General features: G+C 49.0%; 6 protein-coding genes across 6 annotated transcripts; 2 read left to right on the forward strand and 4 right to left on the reverse strand.

The window, feature by feature from the left end:
- Positions 1–527: 527 nt before the first annotated feature.
- On the reverse strand, positions 528–3,863 carry FIESC28_04391 (uncharacterized protein; the record flags this gene model as incomplete). The annotated part of the gene is made up of 1 exon (XM_031158538.1): positions 528–3,863. One exon carries the CDS (start codon positions 3,861–3,863, stop codon positions 528–530), a length of 3,336 nt encoding a protein of 1,111 aa, XP_031017375.1.
- A 4,253-nt stretch (positions 3,864–8,116) lies between these two features.
- On the forward strand, positions 8,117–9,606 carry FIESC28_04392 (uncharacterized protein; the record flags this gene model as incomplete). Its single annotated transcript, XM_031158539.1, has 2 exons — positions 8,117–8,402; positions 8,456–9,606. 2 exons carry the CDS (start codon positions 8,117–8,119, stop codon positions 9,604–9,606), a joined length of 1,437 nt encoding a protein of 478 aa, XP_031017376.1.
- An 806-nt stretch (positions 9,607–10,412) lies between these two features.
- FIESC28_04393 (uncharacterized protein) lies at positions 10,413–11,217 on the reverse strand (the record flags this gene model as incomplete). Its single annotated transcript, XM_031158540.1, has 2 exons — positions 10,413–10,908; positions 10,964–11,217. The coding sequence occupies 2 exons, from the start codon at positions 11,215–11,217 to the stop codon at positions 10,413–10,415; spliced, it is 750 nt and encodes a 249-aa protein (XP_031017377.1).
- Positions 11,218–12,034: 817 nt separating this feature from the next.
- FIESC28_04394 (uncharacterized protein) lies at positions 12,035–13,424 on the reverse strand (the record flags this gene model as incomplete). The annotated part of the gene is made up of 2 exons (XM_031158541.1): positions 12,035–13,045; positions 13,098–13,424. 2 exons carry the CDS (start codon positions 13,422–13,424, stop codon positions 12,035–12,037), a joined length of 1,338 nt encoding a protein of 445 aa, XP_031017378.1.
- Positions 13,425–16,528: 3,104 nt separating this feature from the next.
- FIESC28_04395 (uncharacterized protein) lies at positions 16,529–19,726 on the forward strand (the record flags this gene model as incomplete). The annotated part of the gene is made up of 1 exon (XM_031158542.1): positions 16,529–19,726. The coding sequence occupies one exon, from the start codon at positions 16,529–16,531 to the stop codon at positions 19,724–19,726; it is 3,198 nt and encodes a 1,065-aa protein (XP_031017379.1).
- Positions 19,727–24,890: 5,164 nt separating this feature from the next.
- Positions 24,891–26,380, reverse strand: FIESC28_04396 (uncharacterized protein; the record flags this gene model as incomplete). The annotated part of the gene is made up of 3 exons (XM_031158543.1): positions 24,891–25,158; positions 25,272–25,515; positions 25,594–26,380. 3 exons carry the CDS (start codon positions 26,378–26,380, stop codon positions 24,891–24,893), a joined length of 1,299 nt encoding a protein of 432 aa, XP_031017380.1.
- Between the last annotated feature and the right edge of the window lie 1,611 nt (positions 26,381–27,991).

The raw sequence follows: 27,991 nt of genomic DNA on the forward strand, positions 1-27,991 counted from the left end.
ATTTGATCTCCAATGGATGCGTCATATCCGTCTGTCTTCATTTAAAGTGTGTATATTGATTAATCAACTACCTTCATCAATTAATCGACTAAGAAACTATCTAATCCTACTACTACGCAATCAACGCGGGGGAAATTAATCGTGGCTGTAAAGCCATCGCGGATCCCTCGGACGAAGAGCGAGACACAAGATGCGACCGTTGAAGAGCGAATTGGTGTGCATATTGGCCTTTCTCTAGTACAACTCTGCAGCCTCTGCGCATGCCGTCGGAACCGAGAGCGCAATCATTGGGAGAAGTGTTTCTAGAAATGGTGTTTGCGAGAATCCATCCATTGGCTATTGAATAGATCGCCATAATGGTACATGCGAGTGAGAAACCCGAGGGGTAAGCCGTGCATGCATACATACGTATTGTCATATTATCTAAACGGACCCTGAAATTCAGACCCTGGTTTGGTACGGTACTTGGTTGGGGCTTAGCCAAGCCATCACTATCTAAACCGTGGCATAATACGCCGCTCATCCCTTTACTCCTCGACCTCAATGTTGCGGTGCCGAAACCCGACACCGGGAATCCGAGTCCGTAGGCTCAGACTGCTCAATACTACACTGATACTTGACAGAGCCATCGCGAGAGCCGCCCACACGGGATCTAGCTTGACATGTTCTCCGCTTGAAGTCACCACGGGATAGAAACACCCAGCCGCAACTGGCACAGCCAGCATATTGTATACAAGGGCCCAAGCAAAGTTGACGCGAATTCGACGAAATACGGCGCGGCTGAGATCAAGAAGCGTAACGACAGCCGTCAGCTGCGACGTTGCGAGGACAAAGGCTGCGCTACTGATGGCTACGTCGCTTCCCGTCCCTATGGCGATGCCCACGTCCGCAGTCGTGAGTGCCGGAGAGTCGTTGATTCCGTCGCCGACCATGGCGACAGTTGCGCGTTTCGACGTTGACCCGCTTGCGTGGAGAGAGGCTTGGAGCGATGAGATTTTGGCTGCCTTGTCCGAGGGGAGAACCTCAGCTAGAACATTAGACGAGGGAATGCCCGCGCGCTGCGCCACCGCGTGGGCTGTCGTGATGTTGTCACCAGACAACATCCAAACTTGTATACCTCGTGAAATAAGGGCTTTGATGACGGGAATAGTTTCGCGACGAATGGGATCGGAGATGGATAGCGCGGCTGCAAATGTCCAGGCTTCAGCCGTTGATGGCTTTGTAGCAACCAAGGCGACAGACTTGGCTTCGGACTTCCAGGCGCCAAGAAGTGAACAGACGTGAGACGAGATGACGACTGAATAGTCACGCATGAGAAGCTCGTTACCGACAATCATGTCAGTTTGACCTTCGACACCCTTGAACGAGGCTTTCATACCCCTTCCAGCCAACTCCTCGAGGTCAGTGATGTCGGCAGCCTGGACGTCAGCGCAGAATGAAACGATTGCCTTGGCTATCGGATGACTGCTGCTTTCCTCGACAGCTTTGAGCGCCGATAGAAGTGCCTTTCGCTTCCCATCATCAGATGGAGTGTCTGGAAACACAACGGAGTCGGTAATCTGCGGCTCCCCTCCCTCAGTGAGAGTGCCCGTTTTATCAAACACAACGCAATCAATCTTGCTCGCCTTCTCAAACGCCTCACCACCACCTTTGGCAAGAATACCGTACGTGGCCGCAATACCGCCGCCGACGAAGATGGCCGTGGGGGCCGCAAGTGCAAGACCGCAAGGGCATGCGACAACGAAAACAGCGATAGCAAATTGTAGAGCAAAGACAACTGGACCACCAGAAGAAGTTGTCCCGTGGTCAGGGATATCTCCGGCAAAGCCAATAATCATCCAGATGACCCAGGTGAGTACTGCTATCAGAGTAATAACAGGCACGAAATACGTAGTCAAGAGGTCTGCAATCTGCTCGATAGGTGCCCGCTTTGTTTGACCTTCTCGGACAACCTGGACGATTTGGTCGAGCATGGACTTCCCTGAGGTTCCAGTGACACGCATAGTGATCGCCGCTCCTTTGTTGATGGTGCCAGCAAAGACCTTATCGCCTTCTGTTTTCTTGATAGGACGTGACTCGCCAGTGAGACTCGACTCATCAAAGTTGGTCTCTCCACCAGTAATGATACCATCTGCGGCTGGAGATGCACCCTGAGGCACGCGAATCAGATCTCCACAATCAAGTTGATCAACAGGTACAGTGCTGATCATTTGGCTTCCCGATAAGTCCTTCTCAACAAGAAGAGCGGTTGTTGACCGAAGCTTGCCCAGCATCTCAACCGCGTCGCCGGTTTTGGACTTGCTGTATGCCTCGATGAGTCTGCCTGCAAGTAGAAACAGAGTCAGGAAGACCACAGAGTCAAAGTACATTTCGGCACCAGATCCATGATGATTGCGGCTAGATGCAGCTGCGGCAATCATCTGTGCGACCGAGGATATGTAGGCTATACTAGTTCCCAGCGAAACAAGCATATTCATGCTGCCAAATCGGTAGAAACGTTGCATAACGGGCATGCGGCTTCCCGAACGCCACATTGTTCGCACCTCTTTGATTGCTCGTATATGAAACACATCAGCAGCAAAGAAGTAGACTGGAGTAGCGAGGATAAAAAGTGCAATGTCGAGGCGGCTCAGCCCAGAGACCCAAGGCTTCATGAGGTACATCTTGCCATGGTCCGAATCGGGAAGTAAGCTCATGTACACTATTCCAAGGACAAAAGTAGGTATGGCGAAGATGATGGTAAGAATCTCACGATACAACAGAGCTCTTTGATGCTTGGCTCTGATAATTCGAGATCGCTCCTCGAGTGTTGGAGGGTGGTAGATAGACGCTTTAAGAGACTCATCGGCTGCTTCAATGGAGCTCAAGATCTGTCTGATCGTAAAGGAAGGAGCATTAGGGATATATCGGATTTTGAGAATGGGGTTCTGGACAGTTGGTTCTTGAAGGATGTGAAGACGATCTGGAGCAAGCCCCCTGAGCGTCGTGACAATTCGGGGTGGGCATCTTGAGCAAAATATACCGTCAACGCTGACCTCAACCTCACGCTCATCGACTGATGGCTTGCTGTCTTCCAGGTTGACAACTTGATCGATAGCAGCCTCGTATCCGAGATCCTCGATGGCATCTACAATCTCTTGAGCACGGTCTCCATCGGTATATTCGACAGTGGCGCTGTTAGACACGAGGTTGACAGCAATCTTTGTGACCCATGGATATTTTTCAATCTCTTGTGTGATTGTGTTGACGCAAACAGCACAGGTCATGCCGCCGATAGAGAGTGTCACTCGCGACGATGCAGCTGGCGCTGTACCTGTGACGACTTTTCGCAAAGGATAAGGAGCAGAGCCAGGTCTCGTAGTAGTATCGGATACGTTGGAAGAGACTTGTACCAGCTGGGGCTTATCGTCTGCTGGGAAAGATTGTTGCGGGTTCTCGTCGAGTTTACATGCTTCGCAGTTCTCAAGATGAGCTGCACGAGCTCGCTCGAGAGCAAGAGGTGAGACTTGTGGGCGCCAGAACTGGAAGAAAGAATCTAGCCATCCCTCGGTGTGTTCTGCAACGCGGCTGCTTTCCCCTTCAGCTTGCGAAGCATGGTGGAGATCATTTGCAGAGTTTGCATTGGTGTTGATGCCGCACACCTCAAAGCCGGCGTCTTGGAGAACTCGTTGCATGCTGTCAACTGAGGCGAAGGAACTATCCTTGTGCTCGACTGTGACGACAGAAGTGACGAGATTGGGAGAAACCCATAGTACGCTACCGCCGAATGTATCGTGTAATAGGGAGCGGATTAGGGTGACGCAGGTTGGGCAGTGGAGGTTGCCCAAAAGAAAGGAGGTTGTGACAATGGAAGGAGATGACATGTTTGCGGTGTTTGTCATAGTTGAGAGTTTGTAAACTCGTTGTGTCTATAAAGAATCTTGGAGGTTCAGTGGATAAAGTTGATGCGATACAATAAACCTTGGCTGCCTGATGAATGTACGCGAGTTTTTAGGATCAAAAGGGGCGGGAAAAAGATTAGAAATTGTATTGAATGGATCGATGAAGAGTTCTGTTTGTCTCGAGAGGCTTCCAGAGCCGGTATTTAATATCATTTGGTCGTGGCCAGAAACCGCACAAATGTCGCAAATGATGACTCTATCGTCATGGCCGCTTTGTCACTAAGTTTAGTGCACGGTCAATGAATAATATGTTATGTTGTATTCCAAGACCATCTCAGGTCTTGCTGTCGATAAAAAATACATGTAGATGAAATTCCATAATTCTGTAAAATTGTCTGATGACTTTTTCAGACCTTCAGTAGTTGGAAGGTATTCAGAGCATCATCACTTGAGCCGCTCTTGCTCTTCCTCTTTCTCTCAGACCAGGCAGGAGGCAAGTCCCACTAATCCAAATACAGTAAAGTTCGGATGCGCGTTTTGTGCCGCCAGCCGCTGTCTGCGTTAATTTTGCGTCTCGCTTCAACTTAAAAGAAATCGATTCATTAGTCAAACAGAATACTGGTAGAATGAAGCATAATAATCAGAATCCGAATAGCTGGTCTGAACTGGCCAAGATTGGTATCTCCAACAAGGGATAACGGTAGCAGCAGTCAGAGTTGCCGGGTGAGCGTGAACATGAGCATGGGTTGCTGCCAAGACGAAAAACGGCACGTGGTCCAGGCATCACCAAATTCGACAAAGAATGCAAATTTAGGATCAGTACCCGTATGCGTCTTCGAGTTTTGTGGTCAACAAAACCCTATCGAGAATAGATAGACATTGTATCTCTTCAGTGGAAACAGCGGGAAGCAAACTACCTGTGTTTGTGTTTTAGCCAAGACTTTTTTGTGAATCTATTAGCAACACGGTTGACGCAGAAATGGCCCGACTGGCAAAACACCTTTATCAGGCCGCCGCTTGATAAAGAGTCATGGATCAGTCAGTATCCATCAGTCGATGGATAATTAAGTAGGACCACCATTTTTTTCTCTCTCTCATCGTGCGTGGCCATAGCTCAGTCTATATATGTTCTCGGGCACTTGACGGACACCAGCGGAAACCAGTATTGAATGCCGAGAAACCTGGTCAGAGCCTCGAGAGGCCCCATATGTCGGATATTTCTTATGGGTACCAGCACTTGCAGTATCGAGGCTAGCATAGAACAAATGCTATTCTCCATTTCGCCTGCACGCATATTCGTGTCTGCTGTGAAGAGAGCGAACTGAAAACTGCCATCACCAAGTCCAACACTTCAACTTTAAACGAGACAGGCCTGCACTGTACCTCCAGAAGTCCAAGCTTTTGTCAACTCCTGGAGATTGCGGAGAAGTTACTGACTGTCAGTATTTCATTACGTACAGTCTCATCTCTGCATCTCAGAAGGAGCACGAAGCCTCGATGAGCTGTGGGGGATCCAATCAGCAACGTGACAATATCTTGGCCTTCGTCTGGGGGAGGGGCCAAATATCAAGGCCAGACACGGCTATAAGCGGGCTGTCAGCAACTTTGGTCACTCGTCAGATTGTTCCACCATGTATGACCCCAATAAGCTTTCCAGCTCTCCGAATCCTTGATCAGTCCCCTCCTATGGGAGCTTCCATAGACCTTCCAAGACTTTTGCACATGCCCTTTACGGAACGATCAGTTCCCAATCTCACTATCCGCCAAGCCGCTGACGCCCGCAGACAAAGTCGCGCCATCCAATTTGCTCTTGTGCTGTGCTGTAATTCCGTACGTAGTGTTTCTATCTTCTGATGCAATCATTACTTGCCATTCTCTCATCAAAAGGAGCTGCGCAAGGGGTTAAAAGATAGTGCCAACAAGGCATGGTTTGGTAATATGTCCCTCAGTTGATTGAAGGGAACGAGTCAAGCAACCTTGTTCTCCTACTCTGTTCAGCGGAGACATGTGGATATTTAGACGTAATAAATCAACATTCTGCGGGGTGAAAGGGTAGCGTTTAAACAAAGAAATGTGCGTTGCGTCTACTCCGCACTCCGTACCGGTATTCTACACCGTGATGGCCGTTGGACGTGAGGCCTGTGCTCTATGTCGGATCCAGCATTGCCCGGGCGTTGAACCAGAGTTGGATAAGCTTCAACATCCATGCTCCGTCTCACCGCGTTCAAGTGTGCCTCGCAGGTCAGTGAGACATCGCTGTGCGCAGAATATTGAGACTGTTGTCCTCTGCAATGGACTCATGAAGGATTTATGTACCGCAGTAGTGCAGGCTGGCCGGATCCTTGTTCTTCTCAATATAACAACCAACCAGCCGAGCAAGATATCGGTCAACAATCCCCGTTTGTCGACATAAGGCGTGCATGTCCTTCCGAATAAGGTTCTGGAATCTTTTGGGGTAGGGGCTTCTCCAAACAAAAACAGGCCGTGAGATGTTAGTTAGTAGACTTGTACTCTGCCGGCCGTCTCTGCAGTAGCTTATTCGGGGCGGAGCCCTGGTCCGTTTACCCTTAATCGCTTCATGCGGTTATTATCTTGATGATCACACCCGGTTATCTCCAGACGCTACCCGCGCATATAGCAGGTGCAGTCGATATTGTCTCTAGTTGGATTCCATGCGTATCTCGAGGCAGGGACGACGAATTGGCTTGGGCGACCTGACATCAAGATGGTTCCGAGACAATGGTCGACAAGGGTTTCGATGGAACGTAGTAGCTGTGCGCGTGATGATCCAAGACGCGGTCAGCCAAGACAATGGGGTACAGGAAATATCCACAAGATGGGTTTTTGGCATGTTCGCTGAGCTTCGAGCTGTTACCTAAAGAAAAAGAATTGGCCGCGCCAGGTCAACGTGTGGAATCCGAGGTAGTGAATGAGTTAATCTCCGCTACGGCAAGTGCAGAAACGACGGAGAGGAATCTCCAATCTTGATGGCATGGGGATGGCACAGCACTAGGGTCTTAGCTCAGACTCCGAGTTCCACCTCCAAGGGGCTGTAGGGGCAGGCTTTGGAGGCATATCAAGACCCTTGGCTTATTTCATCCAGGCTCTAGGCTCCCAATTGCAAGTGTTGGGAAGACAGCCGAGAATATTGTGCACAACCCAGTATACATACAATCACTGTTCTATTGCTGTGACCCCTAATCCTCAATTTAATGATCTCGGGCCTCAGAAGCCTATGGGCGATTGCGTGTTCTTCGCATCCGAGGTGCATGACAACAAGGCATTTGACTCCGAGGAAGAAAATTGCAGTTGAGCGATATTGGCAATGGCACTAGATGTTTCTGTTAGTCAGCCTTTGTTTAAGGTACTGCTAGTCGAATGTTGTAGCGTGCAATGCGTACAGTAGTCGTAGACGCCACGGCGTCTCTTCTTGTTTGGCAGAATTGATCTACCATATTTCATTAACGCCTCTTCAACGGTAACCAGTCAGAATCGTCCTTTGGCGTCTTATCTCTCACGAAAGATAGAAAATATATGGGGAACTGACCATGTCCCCGCACTGTGTTATCAAGCCTTGGTATTTCGTAAAACATGCAGCTTGTTTGCATCCAACAGAAGCTTGGCCAGATAACGCAAACATTCGTCCCCGTCTGTGCAATCCTACCGTATCTGGAGCGTGGGGCTCAATCCCCGTAATGCATGGTACTCTGTCGTGTGTGGCGCCTTGGCTTGGGGAGAATGTACAACATGTTATGGGCTGGAAAACTGCCTCGAGCTCTTGGCTTTCTTGGCTCTTCTTCTCCAACGACTCGTCTGCCTGCACTTCCTCTTGGCATCGTCGCCTCCTCGGGCAAATCCCAGTCCTCAATCAACAGATTCTCCTATGTGTTCCCCACAACGTCCACCAACGGACAACTCTGAGTCGGCCTACCCGAGTGCCCCCAGGTTATCAATACCAAGCACTTGATGCTTGTCCTCTTGGCACTGAAGAAAGAATCTCGTAACACACCTTCTCTTCTCAGCCAGGCCAAGCTCGAGCGTTGTCCCTCCCATGCAATCAAGTCGGCTTGGCGATGGCGAGCACCATGAGCTATAAATGCTGGGGAACTCTCTAGAACTTTGGCTAGGGCTCCCAACATCTGTTCTCGCTTCCTCTTCCACCAGTCGTCCAGCTCTTTAGTAGACCTCTTGTCTTTCATCCCGAAACATAATCAAGCTGAGCCTCTGCTATTGCAATGTCTTCCAAAGACGTCAAGGAGGTGCCCGAAGAGCGCCCGGTGCAGGTGCCCACCAACTCCAGCAACGATATTCCTCAAGGCTATAGTGAGGAGGAGGTCATCAAGAGGCCATGGTGGCATGGTTTCAAAGAACCAGGCCATGCTCTTCAGATCATCACTGCTGCGCTGCTTGCCATCGCCATTGGTTTGATTGTTGTGACACAGGTTGATACGGTTCCTCAAGCCGCCATCGTTCTCCTCTCCATCATTGGTAACCTCTGGTTGCGAGCCCTCAAGGCGGTTGGTAAGTTTACCCAGATGATATGCAATTCGAGCCGTTCGCTGACAAGTAGCCAGTCCTGCCACTGATTGTCTGTTCCATGTTGCTTGCTATCACCCGACTTCGAGAGATGTCCAATGGAGGTTCCAAACTTGCCAAATGGACCATTGGATACTATATCGCCACCACTCTTCTATCCATCGCAGTTTCTTGTATCATGCAGGGTCTGGTCTGGTCCAAGCAGTACAGTGTCGTCGATGAAGGTGCTTTGGATACAGAGGACGATTCTCTTCCCGACACCTCGGAGCGCCCCATTTACAAAGTCGTTGAGGGCATGTTCTTCTCCTTCATTCCCGCAAACATCGTCGGCGCCCTGGCCAATGATGAGCTCCTTGCTGTCATCATTACTGCTATCATTGTCGGTTACCTGATCGAATCCCCTCGGTCGCCTATCATTCGAGTTGCTGAAGAGATCGAGCGCATGGTCACCAAAGTCGTCGGCTTCCTCATTGCTGTGGCCCCTATCGGTGTCTTTTTCCTCATCTTGCCTAACCTGATGAAGCTCGACCTTGCATCAATGGGCTCCAACTTGGGAATTCTCATTGGCGCTACCTTGTCCACCATGCTCCTCCACATTTTGGTCGTTGTCCCCATCCTCTTCTTTGCCTTTACCCGAGGAAACGCCTACGCGTACTGGATCAAGATCTCCCCCGCCTGGATCACAGCTTGGGGATCTGCGTCTTCTGCTGCCACACTTTCTGTTACCCTTCGTTGCGCCAAGGAGCGTGGCATCTCCTCCACCGTATACAAGTTCGTCTGCCCTCTGGGTTGCTTGATCAACATGGACGGTACCGCCATCTACCTCCCTGCTGCTCTGGTTTTCCTGGCTGCCACTCAAGGCAAAGTCCTCGGACCTACCGACTATGTCATTGTCGCGCTCCTGTCGACCTTGGCCTCAATTGGTGTTTCCCCTATCCCTTCAGCTTCTCTTGTCCTTCTCATCATGATTGCCCGCTCCGTCAATGTCGAGCTTACTGGAATGTACGCTGTCATCGTGGCTATTGATTGGTTCCATGACCGGTTCCGTACCGCCGTCAACGTCTCTGGCGATTTGTTCGCGGCCCAGATCGTTTACAAGCGAACTGGCATCGAGGACACTCCGGAGGTTATCGAGCAGAACGCCCAGGAGTCTGATGCTCAGGAGAAGGATGCCGCCAACCGGGTCTAAAATTGAACCAGATGTGGATGATTGAGGATGAACGATTTAAAGCCGGCGTTGTAGCGTTTGTATTTTGGAATACCATAGTTTGAGAAACGAATTGATTACCATCGATTGTATGATGAACAACAATAAGCTTTTTCTCTATTGCATTTCCAGTGACTCATGTGAGCTGAGCAATACCTTCCCAAGTTGAATTAGGTAGAATGTGATGACTCAGGCCAAGAAGTGTTGACAGGGAAGGCGCTGGTGGGCAAAAAGCTTGGCCTTGGGAAACGAATTCATTGTGTGGGGAAGGCTCTTGGCAAAAGAACAATTAAATAAGACGACGAAGGGAGGAACAAATGCTTGAAAGGATTGATGACGATTGGCATGTGTTGTTACTGAAGGGTATTTCGTTGCCCGATATCCATTCATGAAAGCAGAAAAAGTAAAAGTAAAAGTAGTAAAGTAAGAATGAAGGTATGAGCAAGAAGCAAAAGATTGAAGCATTTCTTGGCGCTGGGACTCGACTACTTATAGAAAGAGAGAATAAGAAGGAAGGGAAAGGGTATTGATAGCATGCAGGCTGGCCTAATCTCAAATGGGTAGGTAGTAGGTAACAATTGTTTATCATGTCCCCTCCGACTGCTTCTAGACCTTCAAAGACCACCTTGTGTTGCGCAGTTACCAGACTCAGCATCAGTACCAGCACGTGATGATGCATTCATCGTTACCTACAATCAAAGTACTTTTGAATACTCAGAGTACCTAAGTGGATAAGCGTAACAGTTGAGTGATTATTATATACCCTTGTCCCAATACTCAGAGACAACTCAAGGTCTATACAGGTTTTGGAAAGCTACATTCTCCAATATCCTCGAGCCATTTAGATTCAAGATACCTTGGCCACCCGCATCCAACTGCTTGTCATACTTTCCCATCGCCATCTCCGTCAAAAACGGTCCAAGTCGTTCAGTTGGACTGTGCATAGAACTAATCACCGTCCGTATAATGGGCCCAAAGACGACGCTTAGCGCATTGTGCACCATGCCTGGATTGGGAATGTGTGGTTTGATGACATCGTGGTTGGCAGTGTCTACAAAGCAAGGACGCACAGTCTCGATATGAAACTTTGATGTCCGTAACTCAGAAAGCTTTGTCTCGGCCTCTCCCTTTACACGTCCAAAGAGAGGAGTGAACCTCGTTGGGGTTGTACTTGCGCCATAACCAGAAACATAGACAAACCGAAAGGGTTCCTCTGTCGGCGATATGGTAGATAGAGCCTTGACAGCAGCGAGAGGGAAGTCTCTGGTGATGGTGACATATTCTCTGTTACACAAGTTAGAAACTCGAGGTTGGCCTAATTGTAGCGAAGGTGACGAACTCTGGTGTCACTTTGAGCTGGCTGATCCCCAATGCCCAAACCACTCCATTGGCGCCCTGTAGCTGCTCAAGGACTTGAGGCTCATAGTTTGAAAAGTCTTTGTGGATTATCGTATTGACTTTTGAGTTTTTCTCTGCAAGAGGCACTGGTCTTCTGCTCAGGATTGAAATCTTCGTGATCTCTTTAGACTTGAGCATAGCATCTAGAACGCTGGACCCAACAAGACCCGTGGCACCAGTAAGAATGAGATGCATGTTTCTTTAGGTGAGGTCGAAATGATATATGGGTAAGTAGTTGACAAAGAGAGCTGAATGGATGTTATTTTAGAATAGCATAACAAGGCTGGGATATGACATGAAAGGCACCCAAACAATATACTACGTCAAACTCCGCATTTTGCGGACTAAAAGAATCTGAAATGAGGTTCTCGGCAGGACTCAGCTACTGTTCTCACAGAAAGCGGACAATCAGTCCCTCTATGACCGGAAACAAACTATCTCCATGTCGGATCCCGGACTTAAGACTACTAATTCCGCTCTGGCCAATATTTTATACAGATTCCTCAGGGTGTCAGAAGAATTGGTCCCTAGGGGCATGAGGCGAAATAATTTGGTCACTTTATGCTAGCTTAGACTGGTCGTTAGGCTACTTTATTTTAGTAGTCTAAGCCTTAGAGGACATTTCTTATGTTGCCCACTGGAGATTGAATTCTATGCATTGAAAAGGTGTAGAAGAAGGCATTGCAGTAATCTTTCCAATACTCAATTGTGGCCGGTCTTGAGTATACATGCTAGACATAAGAACATGCTTTCACCACCTTGTAAAGGGTTGCTTGTTATCACCACCGCCGCGCGCCATCATCGTCGTCATCAAGTATTCAGGATCAGGCCACAGATTTCGCAAAGTCAGTAAAGATTGAATTGAAAGCAAAGTCTATATGTTAAAGTACAAATCGCTAGAGGTATATGTGTGCTGTCCTCCCCAAACGCCATGCTATATCGTTTATCCTTGTCTAAGTACATACAGTCTACTTTTAAAGAAATCAAGCTCATTAAATGGGGTTTAAAATAATCACTTGCTTTGAGCAAAGTTGTTGTTGTTGGCGATTCGGTTGGGAGAGCCACGGCGGTCACCAACAATCTTTTTGTTGGTGGCATACTTTTTAAGGTACTTCAATGTCGAACTGACTCCAACGACGCCCTCCACTGACTGAGCATACAGCACAAGACCAGCGACATGAGGGCAGGCCATGGAAGTCCCGCCCTCGACGTATGTACCGTTATCGCTCAACCACGAGGCCGAGGTGATACCGACACCGGGAGCCATAATGTCAACCTGAGAGCCATAGTTAGACCAGCTGGGGATCTTCCAATTGTTGTCAATCGCTCCAACGGTGATGGCCTGGGGAGCAGATGCAGGGGATACGAGCTTGGCCTCCTTGCCTTGGTTGCCAGCAGCGACGACGACAATGACACCAGCCTTGGCAGCGTTCTTGATGAGATCGTTGAGAGCACCAGAAACACCGTCGACAGCAAGAGACAGGTTGACTACAGAGAACTCTTGACGCTTCCTCTTGACGATGTCGTTCACAGCCCATTCAATCCCAGACAGGATGACTGACAGATCAGCTGAGTCGCCCTGGAAGACTTTGACAGAGATGACCTTGGCCTTCTTAGCAACACCAAAGGTCTTGCCAATGATGGTTCCAGCGACGTGGGTGCCGTGGCCGAGACGGTCAGTGTGATCCTTCCTGAAGGCAGTCCAGCCGTACTTGGCACGGCCCTGGAACTCCTTGTGAGTGATGCGGACACCACTATCAACAACGTAGGCATATGAGTCAGCACCGCTTGACTTGTGGTAGTAGTAGTTGTTGAAGCCCTTCTTGCGGTGTGAGATCGTTCCAAGACCCCATGTGCTAGGAGTCTGGTTAATCTCGCCCCTCTTCTCAAGTGAGGCCTCGTCGTCCTCTTCACTGGGCTGTTCGGTTTCGCTTCCCTCTACCGGGGCCTGCACAGGCTCCTCTTGTCGCTTGCTTGGCTTCCACATCAACTTGACTCGACGGTCAGGTTCAACATTGGCGACCTGTTTAGTTTATTAGAGGAGTACTAACAAAATCTTGATCAGTGTTTCTTACCGCTGAGCTTTTCTTAATTTCCTTGATTGTTTCAGGGTCGAATGTGCCAGAGTAACCTCGGAAGCCAGCCTCGGTCTCAAACGTCTTCTCAACACCATTATCGCCATCACGCTTCTCAAAACCTCGCTTCTCGAGACTTCGCTTGTGAACGTCGCCAACCCATTTCATATGAGCCTTGACTGTAGGTTGCTTGATATTAGGCTTAAGTGTAATAATATAGCTGTCAGGAATTGCACTGTCAACGCCCTCTGGCGTCGCTGTGGGAGCTGTCAGCGCGCAGCCAAGGAGCGTGGTCGCAATAATTGCGAAGGTCTTGAGTTGAACCATTGTTCAAGTATATGGTGTAAGGAGAGACTGGAGTTGGTACAAAGACTAATGCTTTCTAAATGAGAGTGTTGGTTTGAGAAAGAAGAAACAAGTTCCGCTCAAGACGTCCCTGTTTCAGACTTAAGTACAAATCAGGAAGACCACCAGAAGCCTCTTTGTCTGGTATGTTTACGACCATAGAGCTTCCAGGGGCGAAACGCACGAGACCCTGAAGAGGCGTCAGTGTCATCAGCCGTTCCATGATCCAACAGACGCCTCGTCGTAACCAAATACCGGGTATTCCGCCACGTAGGTCCATGTTTGGCCTTGTTTGACGCAGGAACAATGCAGCTAAGATATTAGAAATGGGGACGCTGGCCGGACCATGGCTCTAGCTAGAACTTAGAGGGACAAACACTTCCTTGATAGGCAAGGTGTGAAGTAAGCAACCACGCGATGTCAGGCATCTGGGACGGTCTGTTAAGCTCACTTGGGGTTGGCTAACACATTCCTGCATGCACGGAATGGGAGAGAAGAAGAAAATCTTTCCAGGAACCACATCATTATGGAGTCGAGTCGCGTGGTTTTGTAATTCTCAACTGTTCAAGGAAAAGCTCGATAGGTTGAGTAGCCAATGGGGGTTGAAGATATTCCGGATATGGTATAAGTCGACGGTTTAGAGTTGGGCGCTGATAGTCTGGTCCAGATAGATTCGAGCCGCATTCCTTTACAAAAGTCCACCTTATATGTGCCAAGGGTCTTGTATTGGACTAAAAATCTCCGGATGGTCCACAACATGATGCAGAAAGCATGGTCGTGGGTATATCACTGACGCTGCCGAAGACCCACGGGGCTTGACCAACCTGTTGGCTGCTAACATGGTATTCCAGCTATCGGGAAGTCCCATATGCCAAGGCGGGATTACTGAACAAGGCTATGATTTGGAAGCTAGGATTTCATATCTTTCCCAAACTTTGCCCCTTGCGTAAGGCGAACGAGTGTTGCCCGAGCCTACTCAATGTCCAGATTAAGTTTATGGTTCCTTGCTTCCCAATCGTAGATTCTAGTTATGAGCAGCTTTTGACTCATGAAGAAAGACAGAGAGCTCCATCATGGACCGTCCTGACTAGTTAGGATAAAACACGGGTATAACAGTGCTTCTCTGACTTGCATTAACCGTACGCCACACACAATTAAGCTGGCTTTTATTGGTGTATCATATAGCGTGGCCAGGTCTAGAACGACTAGTTAGGCAGTTTATCGTAAGTAGATTTTAATCCATTATTACTCATTTCTTACAAATGGTCGCAGGCTCTGGGTGAAAATGCTGCTTCGTTAAGCGAGCGTCATATTGTCATGACTTCAACATTGCTCAGGGTGCAGAGAAGATCAGTATGATGGTGAGCACAATCAGGTTCGCCGATCAGATCGATCTAGAATATAGCACAACGTTCGCCTGCAAGTTTCATGGTGAAGATTTGATAAAACTGAGACTGGCCTGATCATACCTACATACGGGCTGTTGATATGGAAATGCAGTTGTCGAACCAGCTCTGGGCGTTACATACCTTACAGTAGAGCTTCGTGTTTCAAAACTACCTAACTCTAACCGACTAGTTTATCCACGATAAAAATTCCCGAGTTTCGTACTGCGACCAATGTTATGTTCGCGGTAGGCAGCAGCTGCCAAACTGCTCTATCACAGCGTTCCGACTACAGATAGTAGAAAACTATACCTGATTTGACTAGAGCAGCTTTCAAGAAGGTCATTATGCACTTGTTCTTATTCTAGTATCACTAATCAATCATGATCGTCAGTATAGCTTCTCGACGGGCGTAGCTTGTACTAAAAGCAGCTACCAAGGAATATTCATTCCATTTGGGAGATTCAGGATCATAACTCAGGACATTACAAATTACTCGATTTGGAATGGGGTGATGAACTGCTGTTTCTTGGCTCTTATACGAGAGTTGATCATCTTTCAACTTACATGACACTTGCTTTGAAATTCAAGTATGGCGAGAAGCCGTCAGCTATCGATATCTACCCTGTCAGCAAGCATGTCATTGACATCATCTTACTGAGAGATGATGTCGAATAGCAATTACACGGGCTTATGGTTCTCAGCACTTGTTTGAATACAATTATCAGCTAAATGGTAATTGCTATGAGTATCTACGCATATATGGAGACTGATTCTGCAAACATCGACGGTCCGTCTATATATCCAATCTAGTTAACCTTCAAATTTCAAGCATATAACGGCACTCCGAGCTTCAGTCTATTTTCCTGTTGCCCCAAATATGCTGAGTGCCTCTGATATGTGTGCTGTTTAGTAACAGTTGTTGTCGGGCAACGGCAGTGAAAATGCCCGGGAATAACACCCTTTCCGCTGGATAAGCATATTTAAATGGCTAGTCAGGCAATGCTAAACAAAACATCATGATTGGCTTCAGATTATCTGATTCATGTCGAGACGGTTTTGTCTCCGATGCTTAATAAAGTCAAAAGCGGCAAAATGGGATTGCGACACCACCGAGTGCCGGTCGGAACATCGGGGCCTCTAGAAAAAAAAGTCGACCCCGGCAGGAGCCTCGGAATTTCGGGGTCTCCATGAGGGGCCAGACTCTGATGTGGGGAAGCTACCAAAATAACGGCCATACAACGGCAGGAAGGAAGGCGTCAATTGCCCCTGCCCTTTTTGTCATACAACTTTCCCATCTTGCGACATCGATGTCCTTTCCGAAGTCGGCTTAGTTCAATTGCGTGATTCTGTCAAAGCATCAACAATTCTCAAGACCGAACAAGATCCGTCAAGTCAAGGGCGGCGATACAGCAAATTGGCGCAATGGATTTCGCTACCGTTACCGTTACCCCGTTGAGTCGCCTCTTGAAGGGTTCTACTTCTTCTGCGACTCCGCCTCTCATTCTCATTCTCTTCCCTCTTCCCTAGTTTTCCTTCACCCTGAACTGGAAGCATCTCATCTCGCTTTTAAGAGCCAGCGACTTGAGTTTCGTTTCAGTCGGTAGACCTTCTTTTTGACTAGAGTCAAAAGTCAACCGCGGGGTCTTATCCTCACATCTCTAGTGACTCTCGGAAACTCACAGGACTCTTATTCTCAAGATGCCTCACCAAGAGTCGGCCCCTGTGGCCAAAACCAACTCGGCTGACTTCACCAAGCTGTCGTCCAGCCTTCCCTTCGGCCAGCAGGTTTCTCTATCGTCCATCTCCGGCCCGACATACGTGACTGCTCAGTTGCTCGTTCAACAAATTGCCTACAAGTTGTCCGACAAGATCTTCTCATACTCTCCTGAGACTTTCGACCTCGATATCGCACTCAAGCAATGGGCCTCCCAGAACGAGAAGAACATCCACGGATACTCAACTGAGGTTCTGCCTCTCCAGACTCGAGTTGGCGCTGGTGCCCTCGCTCTCGGCTATATCTTCTCTCCCGACTTCGATGTTTCCAAGCGCCACATTCCCCAGTCTCTGGTTGCGCCCTCTGGCAGTCTTCAACAACTTCGCGGAACACTTGACCAGCTTTCTCTTCTCTATGGCGTCTCCAGCCCTTTCGTCGCCCACGTCGCCGCTCTCGACTACTCCGACAGCAAGGGTCTGATCTCCAACTACGACAGTGCTCTTCGTCTTGCTGAGGACCTCGGTCTTGGTCTCGTTGCCAGCACTTCTACTTACGAGGCTCAGCACATGTCTGTTTTCGCCACACTCCTGGCTACTCTTCTTCCCACTCTCCACATCTACGACGGTGTCCGCGTCGCCCGTGAGACTCTCCGTGTTGTCGATGCTTTGAGTGAGAATGGTGTTGCCGACTTGTACAACAAGCTTTCCGCCGAGGCTGGCAAGCTCAACACCCGCCTTGACACAGCCGGCAAGGCTGTCGAGCTTCTCAAGCTCTTCAACGATGAGCTCGGTACCGTGTATGAGCCTTTTGAGTACCATGGACACGAGACACCTGATGTCGTTCTCGTTGCTTTCGGCAGTGTCGAATCCCAAGTCTCTAAGGAGGTTCTGGCCAAGCTCTCCGCTGATGGCGCCAAGGTTGGTGTTATCAATGTGCGAATCTACCGCCCCTTTATTGAGGAGGCTTTCCTCAAGGCTATCCCTGCCTCTGCTCGCACCATCGCTGTCTTCGGCCAGGTCAAGGATGAGCTCGCTGTTGAGGATGAGGCTACCCAGTCTGCCCTCTACAGCGACGTCCTGACCGCTGTCGCTTTCTCTGGCAAGTTTGAAAATGAGCCTGAGGTCCTTGACATCAAGTACACCCCTGCTCAGTCTTTCACTCCTCAGGGTCTGGTCAGCACTCTGCACAAGATCTTCGGCAATGAGGGCGAGGCTAAGAAGCTTCCTTCCCTCGTTCAGGCTCAGCAGTTCACCTTCTGGGACCTCGACAGCTCACCCGCTCTGAACTCCCCTAGCGTTATTGGCAACCTCCTCTCCAAGGAGTCTACCTCTAACGTCTATGTCAACGAGATCTTCGACAACCTCACCCAGGGTGGTGTTGTCCGTAGTGACCTGCGATCTTCCAAGAAGGCTCTCGAGGCCCCTTACGACATCGATGAGGCCAACACCGTCGTTGTTGGCGACGAGAACATTCTTAAGGAGATTGATGTTCTCAAGGGTCTGGCTAACGGTGGCAGCGTCATCGTTAAGCTGTCCAACTTCAAGGATGATGAGGTTGAGAAGCGTCTTCCTGTTGCTTTCCGAAAGAGTCTCCAGGAGAAGGCTGCTCAGCTCTTCATCCTCGACTCTACCTACTCTCCTGCTTTCGAGAAGGACCCTCTCTTCTCCAAGCTCCTTTTGGAGCTGGCTTTCTTGAAGGTTGCTCTTCCTGACTACACCCCCGAGAACATTGCCAAGCATATCCTTTCTGAGGGTCACCCTCCCACTCTGGAGGAATCCATCGATGCTGTCGGCCTCTGCCTCCGCCAGTTCGAGGTCCCTGCTACCTGGGCTGAGGTTGACGCTGACTTTGCTGACCCCAACCTTCCTGCCACCATCCAGTCCAACAGCTTTGTCGTCCACGACAAGGAGGAGGTTGAGGAGACATTTGAGCTCCGCGATTGGCAGGCCGCTGCCAAGTCCCTTGCTTTCAAGGAGGCTTATGGCACCAAGAACGTTCTGCGACCTGAGTTGACTGTCAAGACTTCCACCATCACCGTCAAGGAGAATCGTCGTCTCACCCCTCAGGATTATGACCGTAACATCTTCCACATTGAGTTTGATCTCGGTGACTCTGGTCTCACCTACAAGATTGGTGAGGCTCTGGGTATCCACGCTGAGAACGACGAGGAAGAGGTCAGCCAGTTCATCGAGTTCTACGGCCTCAACCCTGCCGAGCTGGTCCAGGTTCCTGCTCGCGAGGACCCTGCTCTCCTTGAGACCCGCACTGTCTTCCAGGCTCTCGTCCAGAACGTCGATATCCTTGGCAAGCCTCCCAAGCGCTTCTACGAGGCTCTTGCTGAGTTCGCCACTGATGAGACTGAGAAGCAGAAGCTCGAGGCCCTTGCCAGCCCCACTGGTGCTGAGGACCTGAAGCGCCGCACTGAGGTTGACACCGCTACTTACGTCGACATTCTTGAGGAATTCAAGTCTGCTCGCCCCAGCTTCCAAGAACTCATCAAGATTGTCAGCCCTGCGAAGCGCCGAGAGTACTCTATCGCTTCCGCTCAGGCTGTCACTCCTAACTCTGTGTCTCTGATGATTGTTGTCGTCGACTGGGTTGACCCTCGTGGCCGTACCCGATACGGACACGCTACCCGTTACCTCAGCCGTCTGCCAGTCGGAGCCAAGGTCACTGCTTCTGTCAAGCCTTCCGTCATGAAGCTTCCTACGAAGGACACTGCTCCTCTCATCATGGCTGGTCTCGGAACGGGTCTCGCTCCTTTCCGTGCCTTTGTCCAGTACCGTGCTATGCAGAAGGCTCAGGGCAAGGAGATTGGTTCCATCCTCCTTTACCTTGGTTCTCGTCACCAGCGTGAGGAGTACCTTTACGGTGAGGAGTGGGAGGCCTACCTGGCTGCCGGTGTTGTCACTCTCATCGGTTCTGCCTTCTCTCGTGACCAGCCTCAGAAGATCTACATTCAGGACCGTATGCGCCAGACTCTCAAGGAGATTGCTAAGGCCTACGTTCAAGATGAGGGTAGCTTCTACCTGTGCGGTCCTACCTGGCCTGTACCTGACGTAACCAAGGTTCTTGAGGAGGCTATCGCCCACGAGGCCAAGGCTGCTGGCAAGAAGATTGATCCTCGCAAGGAGATTGAGAAGCTCAAGGAGGAGGGACGATACGTCCTCGAGGTTTACTAGACGATGCGTCTTTTTTACGATTAATGTTCAAAATGGTGGTCAGTAGTATAGAAAGCATTGAAGCGTTTGAATACAATCGAACTTTGACTATTCATGTTACATTCGTTCTTCCATGAGGTATATGGTGGCTTTCATCACATATGTTCTGACTTGAGACCCCAGAACAAGAAGATTAGCAATTTTTGTTCGCTATTTTCTGAGACGTCCGACTTGCTGGTCAAGTCCATGTTCCCAGTTGCCAACGTTGGGAGACGTATGCCCGGCCACAAGCACATCTGAGCCCAGGGAGACATGTGAGAGTCCCATAATACCAGGCTCCTAGACTCATCGGTGCTTTGGTCGCAACCGGAGCATTGGAGGTTTACACGCGCGACTATCGGTAAAACTTTTGAAATTGTTACCCGCCTTAACAATTATTCCAAAATGTTGCCCAACATCAGTATCATCTCATTTCGTGTAAGTGGTCTAGACCACGAGACCAACCTCCGCGAAAAAGCAAATACCGGCGCAGTGAAACCGACTAGTGATGAGCGAAAATAGGTTTTCCGCAGTTCTCCGCCGCGGACAGAACAAATCTGGAAATCCGAGCACAAATTTCCTTTTGTTTTGATACCAATTCCCCTCTTTCAAGCGAGGGTTGCCGATCCTTTTGGGCATCAACACTATATTACTGGGGGTTTTCGGTCGTATGAACCTCAGCCCAATCCCAAGAATGCCCAATCTCAGCTCACGTGGAGGACTTTTTGGAAATAGGGGTCTCAGCCTCTTCAGGTCTCAACGCTCAAGGAGATGAGCTTTTGCTCTGCTCGGTCGCGGAGATTGATCGGGATAGTGAGATCCCCGATGGCATGGGTGTGATACGAAAGCAGCCATCCGAAGTTTGGAGGTTGGTACGAGTAGGCTGGGAGCCTGCATGCTGAGTGTCAGGTTGATTGTTTGGGGGTTTTAGCGACCGGTGAAAGAAATCGAGATACCGATACCAATGATAGCCTTTTGCCAATTGCAAGTCTCGGGTGTTCATCATGATAGCATCATTGGAAGTTCAGGAGTGCACTTTATCCAGCTGCGATCGAATCTAGGAAGACATCGATAGATCTGGTGATCAGCAAGAGACAAGCAGGATCATCTGGTATCCAAGACGATGCACGTGCTATAAACAGCCTGCATGAAGCAGATAGAGTATGTGATCAGTCAGGTGAGTCCTGTATCTGAAACTGCCCAGCGGCCCATCGCGTGCGATCCTGTATTCTGCCGAGGTACCGAGCCAGCCGAAGGGACCTTGCAGTATCAGCAGGTTCACTACCACATCAATACCCTTTCTAGTGATACGCTTTATCAATCAACCTTTGTTACGGGCTTGTTGAAGATATTGTGACTCTCACAGCTTGAGTTTGAAGCAATGGATGTTGGGAGGCCATTTGAGCTTAGCGAGATCGCACAGGTTTCTGGGCAGCCTGGCAGGTAATATGGAAGGAACGATGTTGTTTGTATGGCGGCTGAGCGAGTCCCATCCTCGACAGCATCCAGTAAAGTAATCCAATTTGCAAAACAAAAGCGATTTAGAATGAAAATCCTCTCGAAAGCATATGAAGAAAAAAAATGGAAGGATAAAAACAGCAAAAACAGACTCCCCCGGGAAGGCTCGAACTTCCGATCTCCCGATTGTCTATGAATAACAGTCGGACGCTTTAGCCAACTAAGCCACAGGGGATAGGTTAATTGATAGTAGAGTTGGTCTTATCAAAAACTATGTACTAAGCAGCGTTGCTTTATTTGAACAATAACTCGACCATCTTCTTCTAAACGATCTGATGGTGTAGATAATCGGTTATTATCATGTTTGCGTTGTTTTTCTGGGTTGCTGAGCTTCTCTTCTACCAGTATCTAGCAAACACGCCATCGCTTGTGGATAATTGGCCGGTGTTTATTAACCGCGTCGACAATCTGAAAGACATTTAGCAAAATCAAATGCTGTCAAATCGCTATCAAATTGATTTCCCACTCAACACCAAAATAAACCAACTTGGACTATTTGGTTAACATGATTTTCTGAGATTTTGTAGACCTCTCTGCTATTCCACTGCCAAAGCCTCTCCGACAATACCAACCTCAATCGTGAAGCACTTACCCTAAGCTTCCATCTTTCCACCCATGCAAGTAAGTACCCTTTCTCCCCTCCCAAGTACCTGGCACGGTATGCTGTACGGTACCGTACGGATGGTACGATACGATTCCCTCACCGATCTCAAACAATCAAGATCGTATCTCATCAGAAGAGTCCGAAATGCGAGGGACCGATCATCGGCCGACGAGTTCGTACCCTGACGAATGTCCGCGAGACCAATCGACGTTTTCTTTCAAACGCGAACGCCAAAAAGCAAACATTATCTGCCGCACAGCCAATCGAGAAGGAAAAAGCAACGCGAGGCTGCCTTGCCAAGGTATTGAGAGGTGATATGGAGCTAATACTGCGTGATGCTGAAAGGGTCGAGATCTCATCTGATCGTATCTCATCGGATTCGGACCACGATCAAATCAAATGCAGAGAGCGCCGCGTATAGACCGACTGGTCAATTTACGACATGTCCTGAGTTACGTATCCATGCTCTGCTGCATCGAAAGTAGATGCACAAACATGGTGATAAAGACCGACAGCTCACATGAGGCTGAAGTAGAGGATAAAAAGATCGTCAAGTTTTCCCTGCAAAACTTAAAACCCGTCTGAGCGTTAAGTGAGGCTATGACGATCACTGAGCCGTTGCGTGGAAACTTCGCCATCATCAGCAGACGTGCAATTTTTCAGATTCTCCGTCTTACAGTATTTGCTTTTTTTTTTCTGTACAGCCAACAGCATGGTATTTAGCTGCCAACTGAAACATTGCGCCGCGGAAAGGACAAGGGAAACGTCATAATCATTCAGGGGCAGGCTCCGCAGCCCAGTTGGCTGGTTATATTGATTCAGTTGAGCTTCAGCCCGGGCAGGCATTAGAAGAGCAAGCGAGAGCGACTGTACTGTACTGTGCTAACGTAAATGGAAACCATTAGTGAAAGAAGAACCTTGAACGGCCTCGAATCCTTTGATATGCAAGCAACTTGTACACTTTGCATACCCTGTCTCACTTCTGCGATGTTTCTCCCTTAGACCGATATGGAGATCGTATCATCCATCTCTTGGCAATGTAGGGACAAACAACTTGGTCACAAGGAAGGAATATACTCGAATTTCCCCTCGGAACGAAGAGTTCTAGAGGCAAAGTAGAACGATGTAAGGGCAGGTTTGTTGAGATGATAGATCAGATAAGGCAAGATGAAGCAAACATGCGATACGATTACCACTTGTTAATTATAGCATGATGAAGAAGGAATATATTCATGCAACATGCATGGCCTGTAACTCTGTTGACTTGTCGTTTGTTACGGATACTGTACATTATCTGCGTCACTCGCTTGGACGCCCTACTCCGAGGGGCCTTGTCTTTGAAGGATTCTTCATTGATACCAACTATTGAAGCTAATAAATGAGTACGGATACAGTAGATGGTACGTGCTGTAGTGGACCTGGAGATGGTCCAAGCGAGATCTGCGAGATCCCTGTCTCAGCTCTCCCCAAAAAGTTGCAAGCACAAGCCCATCAGCCCCATCTAGAGGAGCTAAATAAAAGCCCTACAGTGCATTGAGAGGGTATTTGGAAATGTGCACATGCTCAGTTCAAGAAAGGCGCTCTTGTCTATTGAGAAACCTGATCACTTCTGATAGGCCAGTAAACGTGCTTATCTATCCAAATGTGATTTCAAAAGGAGGAGAGAATAAGGTCTCTTTTCTCAGCCTCGCTTGTTGTCCCCGAAGGTGCTGGAATAATAACAGTACATGCCAACTACCGGTAATAAGGGCCCTGGACCCTTGTGAAAGTCTAGTCCTTGTGATCTTTTTTCATATGTACTATGATATAACATGGCAGGTTGAGGAGTTGGCTATGGTGGTATTCTCCCCTTACCTCAGACAAACCTCAACCCACATCTTGTCCTGTCATGCCATGACATGTCCAAAAGAGAACAACATGCCAAGGCTTGTGTACCAGACCCCCCTTTACTGTGCCGATGTCTTTAAGCAGCCTGTAGGTTTTGTTGTCTCACCTCACGAGAAACTTGTCATATATCACAATAGCCAACTAAAGAAATTCTCCGGTCAGAGACGGTCGGGCCTGATGTTATGTGATGATGCTTGGCGTTGTAATGCTTTGCTGGCAATGGTAGATAATTGCTCCTCAAATGTTCTTAGATAGGAAATGAAATGCTAAATCCAATGTATTCTTCTTGTATCTTCCTCGCCATCTTTTAACTTGGATGCGTTGGTGGATGCTGACCTTTGTATAACCCCAAAAAACCAGAACAGGAAAAAGCAATAAGAACGCGCACGAATGACAAGAGAGCATCCTGACGTGAATGTGATGACAAGAGAAAAGAAAATTACAAAAATCCAACGAAAAAAATATGACATGTTATGATATCTCTAGGAACATGAGAACAGGAAAAGAAGCCCAGACAGCCTGAGAATGAAGGGGAAAAGAGGAACAGAGGAAAAAGAAACACAATAACAAATCGACTCCCAAGTCGCCGCATACTCCTCATCTTTGTCGCTCCCAGTTTGTGAATGCTGTAACCAAGTACATAAGAGATAGAGAGAGCTCCATGTCTGAACCAAACCAAACCATCATCATCGTCGTCATCATAATCAGCCATTCATCATCCCTGCCTGGGTTCGTTCAACGTTGGTTCAGCTCAGAGAAACTCTGTCGTATGAGAGGCCCAGGTCTAGTTCGTCGCTGTCTCGCTTGAACTGCCGGGGAAGGTTCCAAACTTTGGCGCCGATCAAATGCTAGACATGGGGCAATGGCTCGTGTCTACCCCCTTGAACTGACAACAATCAGGACCCCTGCACCCTGTAACATGTACCATGCCCCCCGTGTCCGGATCATCGACCCCTGTAACTGTCGCTGTCACTGTCCCCGTTGGTTGGGTTGGGTTCGTTTGGGGTTGATCTTGATTTCGATCCTTCGGGCGAGTGCTAGCGCTATGGCTATGACTGTAGCTGTGCTGTAGCGATCGGTGGCTTTGGCTCAAAGAAAAGAGAGAGAGAAAAGTCTAATCTGTTCTTTTCTCCTTCCTCAGTTGGCCCAGCCGCCAGTCCAGTCCTGGAGGTCCCCGACAATCTGGTATGTAGGGTTCGCTGAGTGGCCATCACCGCCCTTCTTGTCCCAGGCCCATCGGTCGGCTAGGTCGCTGTCAAGGGTGCCCTGCATCATATCGACGACGTAGTCACCAATGACAGGCAGGAACTTCCAGCCATGGAACGAACCTCCGGTTGCGATATAGAGATTGTTGGATTGCGGGTGAGGAGAGATGAGAAAGTCATGCGTTGGTGTTGATGCGTCCCTGTGGCATAGACCGGTCAGACTGTATTCATGATAAAAACAAGACAAGGCAAGGCGAGACAATATGATGAAATCTAGAGACAAAGGAAAGGGGGTGGCCGTGGCCTTGCTTACCAACACATCCGGTAGGCCTCAATCTTGATATTCTCAACTTCCTTGCCGTATAGACCATTAAACGTCCGTCGCGCCCGATCCTCGAAGAACTTGAGGAACCGAGGCCCTGTCCACGTGTTGTACACGGACTGGTCAGGCACAACTGACATGGCCTCACCGGTCGGAGGAAATACTTGGTAGTTGGTAAAGCATAGGTCGCAGTTGAACTTGATAGTACCGTCAGACAGTATCGACATGCCTTCGCCTGAATAAGAAGTCTTGTTAGCATAGAGCCCGATGATATCCGCCTTGCCTCGCCTCAGCTCGGCAGCCGCCTACGTACCTTTAACCTGGGGCAAGCAGTTCTTGAGAACCGGAATCGTAGCGAACTTGTCCTTCTGCGCGCCATGCAGCTTCGCGTAGAAGCTCACAGCACCTGTGGCCAACAACCTTTCGCCAGCATGGAGCAGTGGCTTTTGGGGCGCGCTCTGGGCAAGAAGAGATGCAGTTCGAGCTCCTGCTGCCAGAAGGGTCTTGTCAGCACGTAATGTTGTGCCATCCTTGAGCGTGACACCGGTGCATTGATCTTCAGATCCAAAGTCCAGTGCCGTCACCTCGCCCATGATGAATTCGGCTCCGAGGTTGACCGCAGCTTGCACCACTGCGCCGAGCGCCTTGTCCGCCTCCCCGAACCCCACGTTGGGGTTCCAGAGAACCTTATCCAGGCCCTTGAAGTTGGCAGTCTTGAAGGCTCCGTTCCAGCGGCGGCGCACCTCTTCAACAGGCAGTAGCTCTGACTTGTTGGGGATTCCCATCTCGCGGTATGAGGCAATGCTCTCTTCGCCGAAAGAGGTGGAGTCGGCACGGAGCATGCCTACCTCATGGTAGAAGGACTTGTAGAGATCGTCTTCTCTCCATTTTGGCATGGCCTTTTTCAGCAGGCGCATGTAGAGCTTGTCCGGATAGTCATCACGAATGATCTTGTTGATGTCGTGTGAGGCGGCTCTTGGATTGGGGTAAGCAGCAGGGTCGACGATGGTGACCTTGACGTTGCCCTGTCTTAGTAGAGAGAGCGCCGTTGCGGCACCAAAGTTGCCGGCCCCTATAATAAGGACAGAAGAGATAGCCATGGTGGAAGGGTAGATGTGTTCAATTGAAGTCTCAGAAGTCTATGCGCAAGAGGAGAGAAGGATAAAAGAAAAAGAATAGAATGGAATTGCTCTGTATGTATAAGAAAAAGTGAGACTTGCCGACGCCATGTTAGCCATCATGGGTGCGGACAACAAACTTTATATCATGACGGGAGCCTCCAACTCCTGAACCCATGACCGGACCGGGAAGGGAAGAGAACTCTAGGCCAATGCCAATGCTAATGCTAGATAATACTGGACTGTACATGGCAAAATAGCGGTCGACTCAGAGACAGACGCCAGAAACCCGAAACTAGTAACCGTTGAGCAAAGGCAATTGCCGGTCAGGTCAGGTCAGTCTCGTGTACATAGAGAGACTCCCTACTGACCGTCATGTCCGCATGCGTGTAAGTAAGGTAAGGCAAGGTAATGTAAGGCTAGGACAAGGCGTCCAAGCATCAAGCATCCAATTGAATCGAATCCATAGCTAGGTACATACAGCACAGTATATTGTTCTGCTCTATCTGATGTAGTGCAGCCGCAGCAACCCAGCTACAATACAGTGCAGGTCGTGGGCCCTGGCGCCTATGTACAGTCTAGTTCCACACTCCTTGAACGAGTAAATCCATACATATACGCTTGGTTAATTAAATCGACTGATGAGATTGATTAATTGACGCGGACGTATGCCAAGGGGAGTTGTCTCATCTTGACGGCTTCAGCGAAGGGGGGTGTATTGATTGAGAAACGAGAGAGAAAAAGAAACCATATGGGTAAAAAAAGAGACTTAGCAAGGAGCAACACAGAAAAGAAACACCAAAAAACTTAGACAACTAGTCTAGTCTAGCGAGTAGTACTGTACCCCTGAACTCTATGTGCGGTTGGCGGCTTTTGGGGGGTGAGAAAAGCGTTTCGTTGGAAAAAGAAGAAAGAACAAAACGAGCGAATGATATCAGACAAGGCACACCAATAAAATGGTTGTGTCGTACTTTTCTCATACAGTAGGTAGAGTAGACTACCTACTAGGTATCAACCTTGTCAACTCGGGCGATCTCTGGGCGGGCGATAGACTAGAGAGGGAGAAAGAGAAGAGAAGAGACAAGAAGAAAACATACTCTTTTCTCTCTTCTCTTTCTCCACTCAACCCCCGAAACGGTCAAAAAGTAAAACAACCCAGCTGAAGTCCTGGAGACTAAACTAGACGGCAAGCTTCGAGTACAGTAGTCGACGGTAACTTGAGACAGTCAGTACAACCTGAAAGGCCTGGACATGCTTCTAGCTGGGCCGTGTCAGGTACCACAAGCCTCCTAGGGTGATATGATAATTAGAGGGACTGACTTTAGCGTCTTGACTGTACTGCTGTCGTTTGTATCGCCTAGATGAAATTCTGCAACTTGCCCCGAGGGTGCTGTGCTGTAGAATTCCTGGATGGCATGCATCAAAAAGTGTAGGCATGCCAGGATCTCCACGAGATCTATACCATCCATCCATCCAGTACGTACGGACGTACCACTGTAACCCAAGCGCTGGGTAAGACATAGCCGCCATAAACCCTGAGTCTGACAGGCACAGCACAACACAGCACAGCACAACACAGCGCAGCGCAGAACG

This window comes from Fusarium coffeatum, assembly GCF_003316985.1.
Source record: "Fusarium coffeatum strain FIESC_28 chromosome Unknown BRIP53273_contig_89, whole genome shotgun sequence".
Taxonomy (NCBI): Eukaryota; Fungi; Ascomycota; class Sordariomycetes; order Hypocreales; family Nectriaceae; genus Fusarium; species Fusarium coffeatum.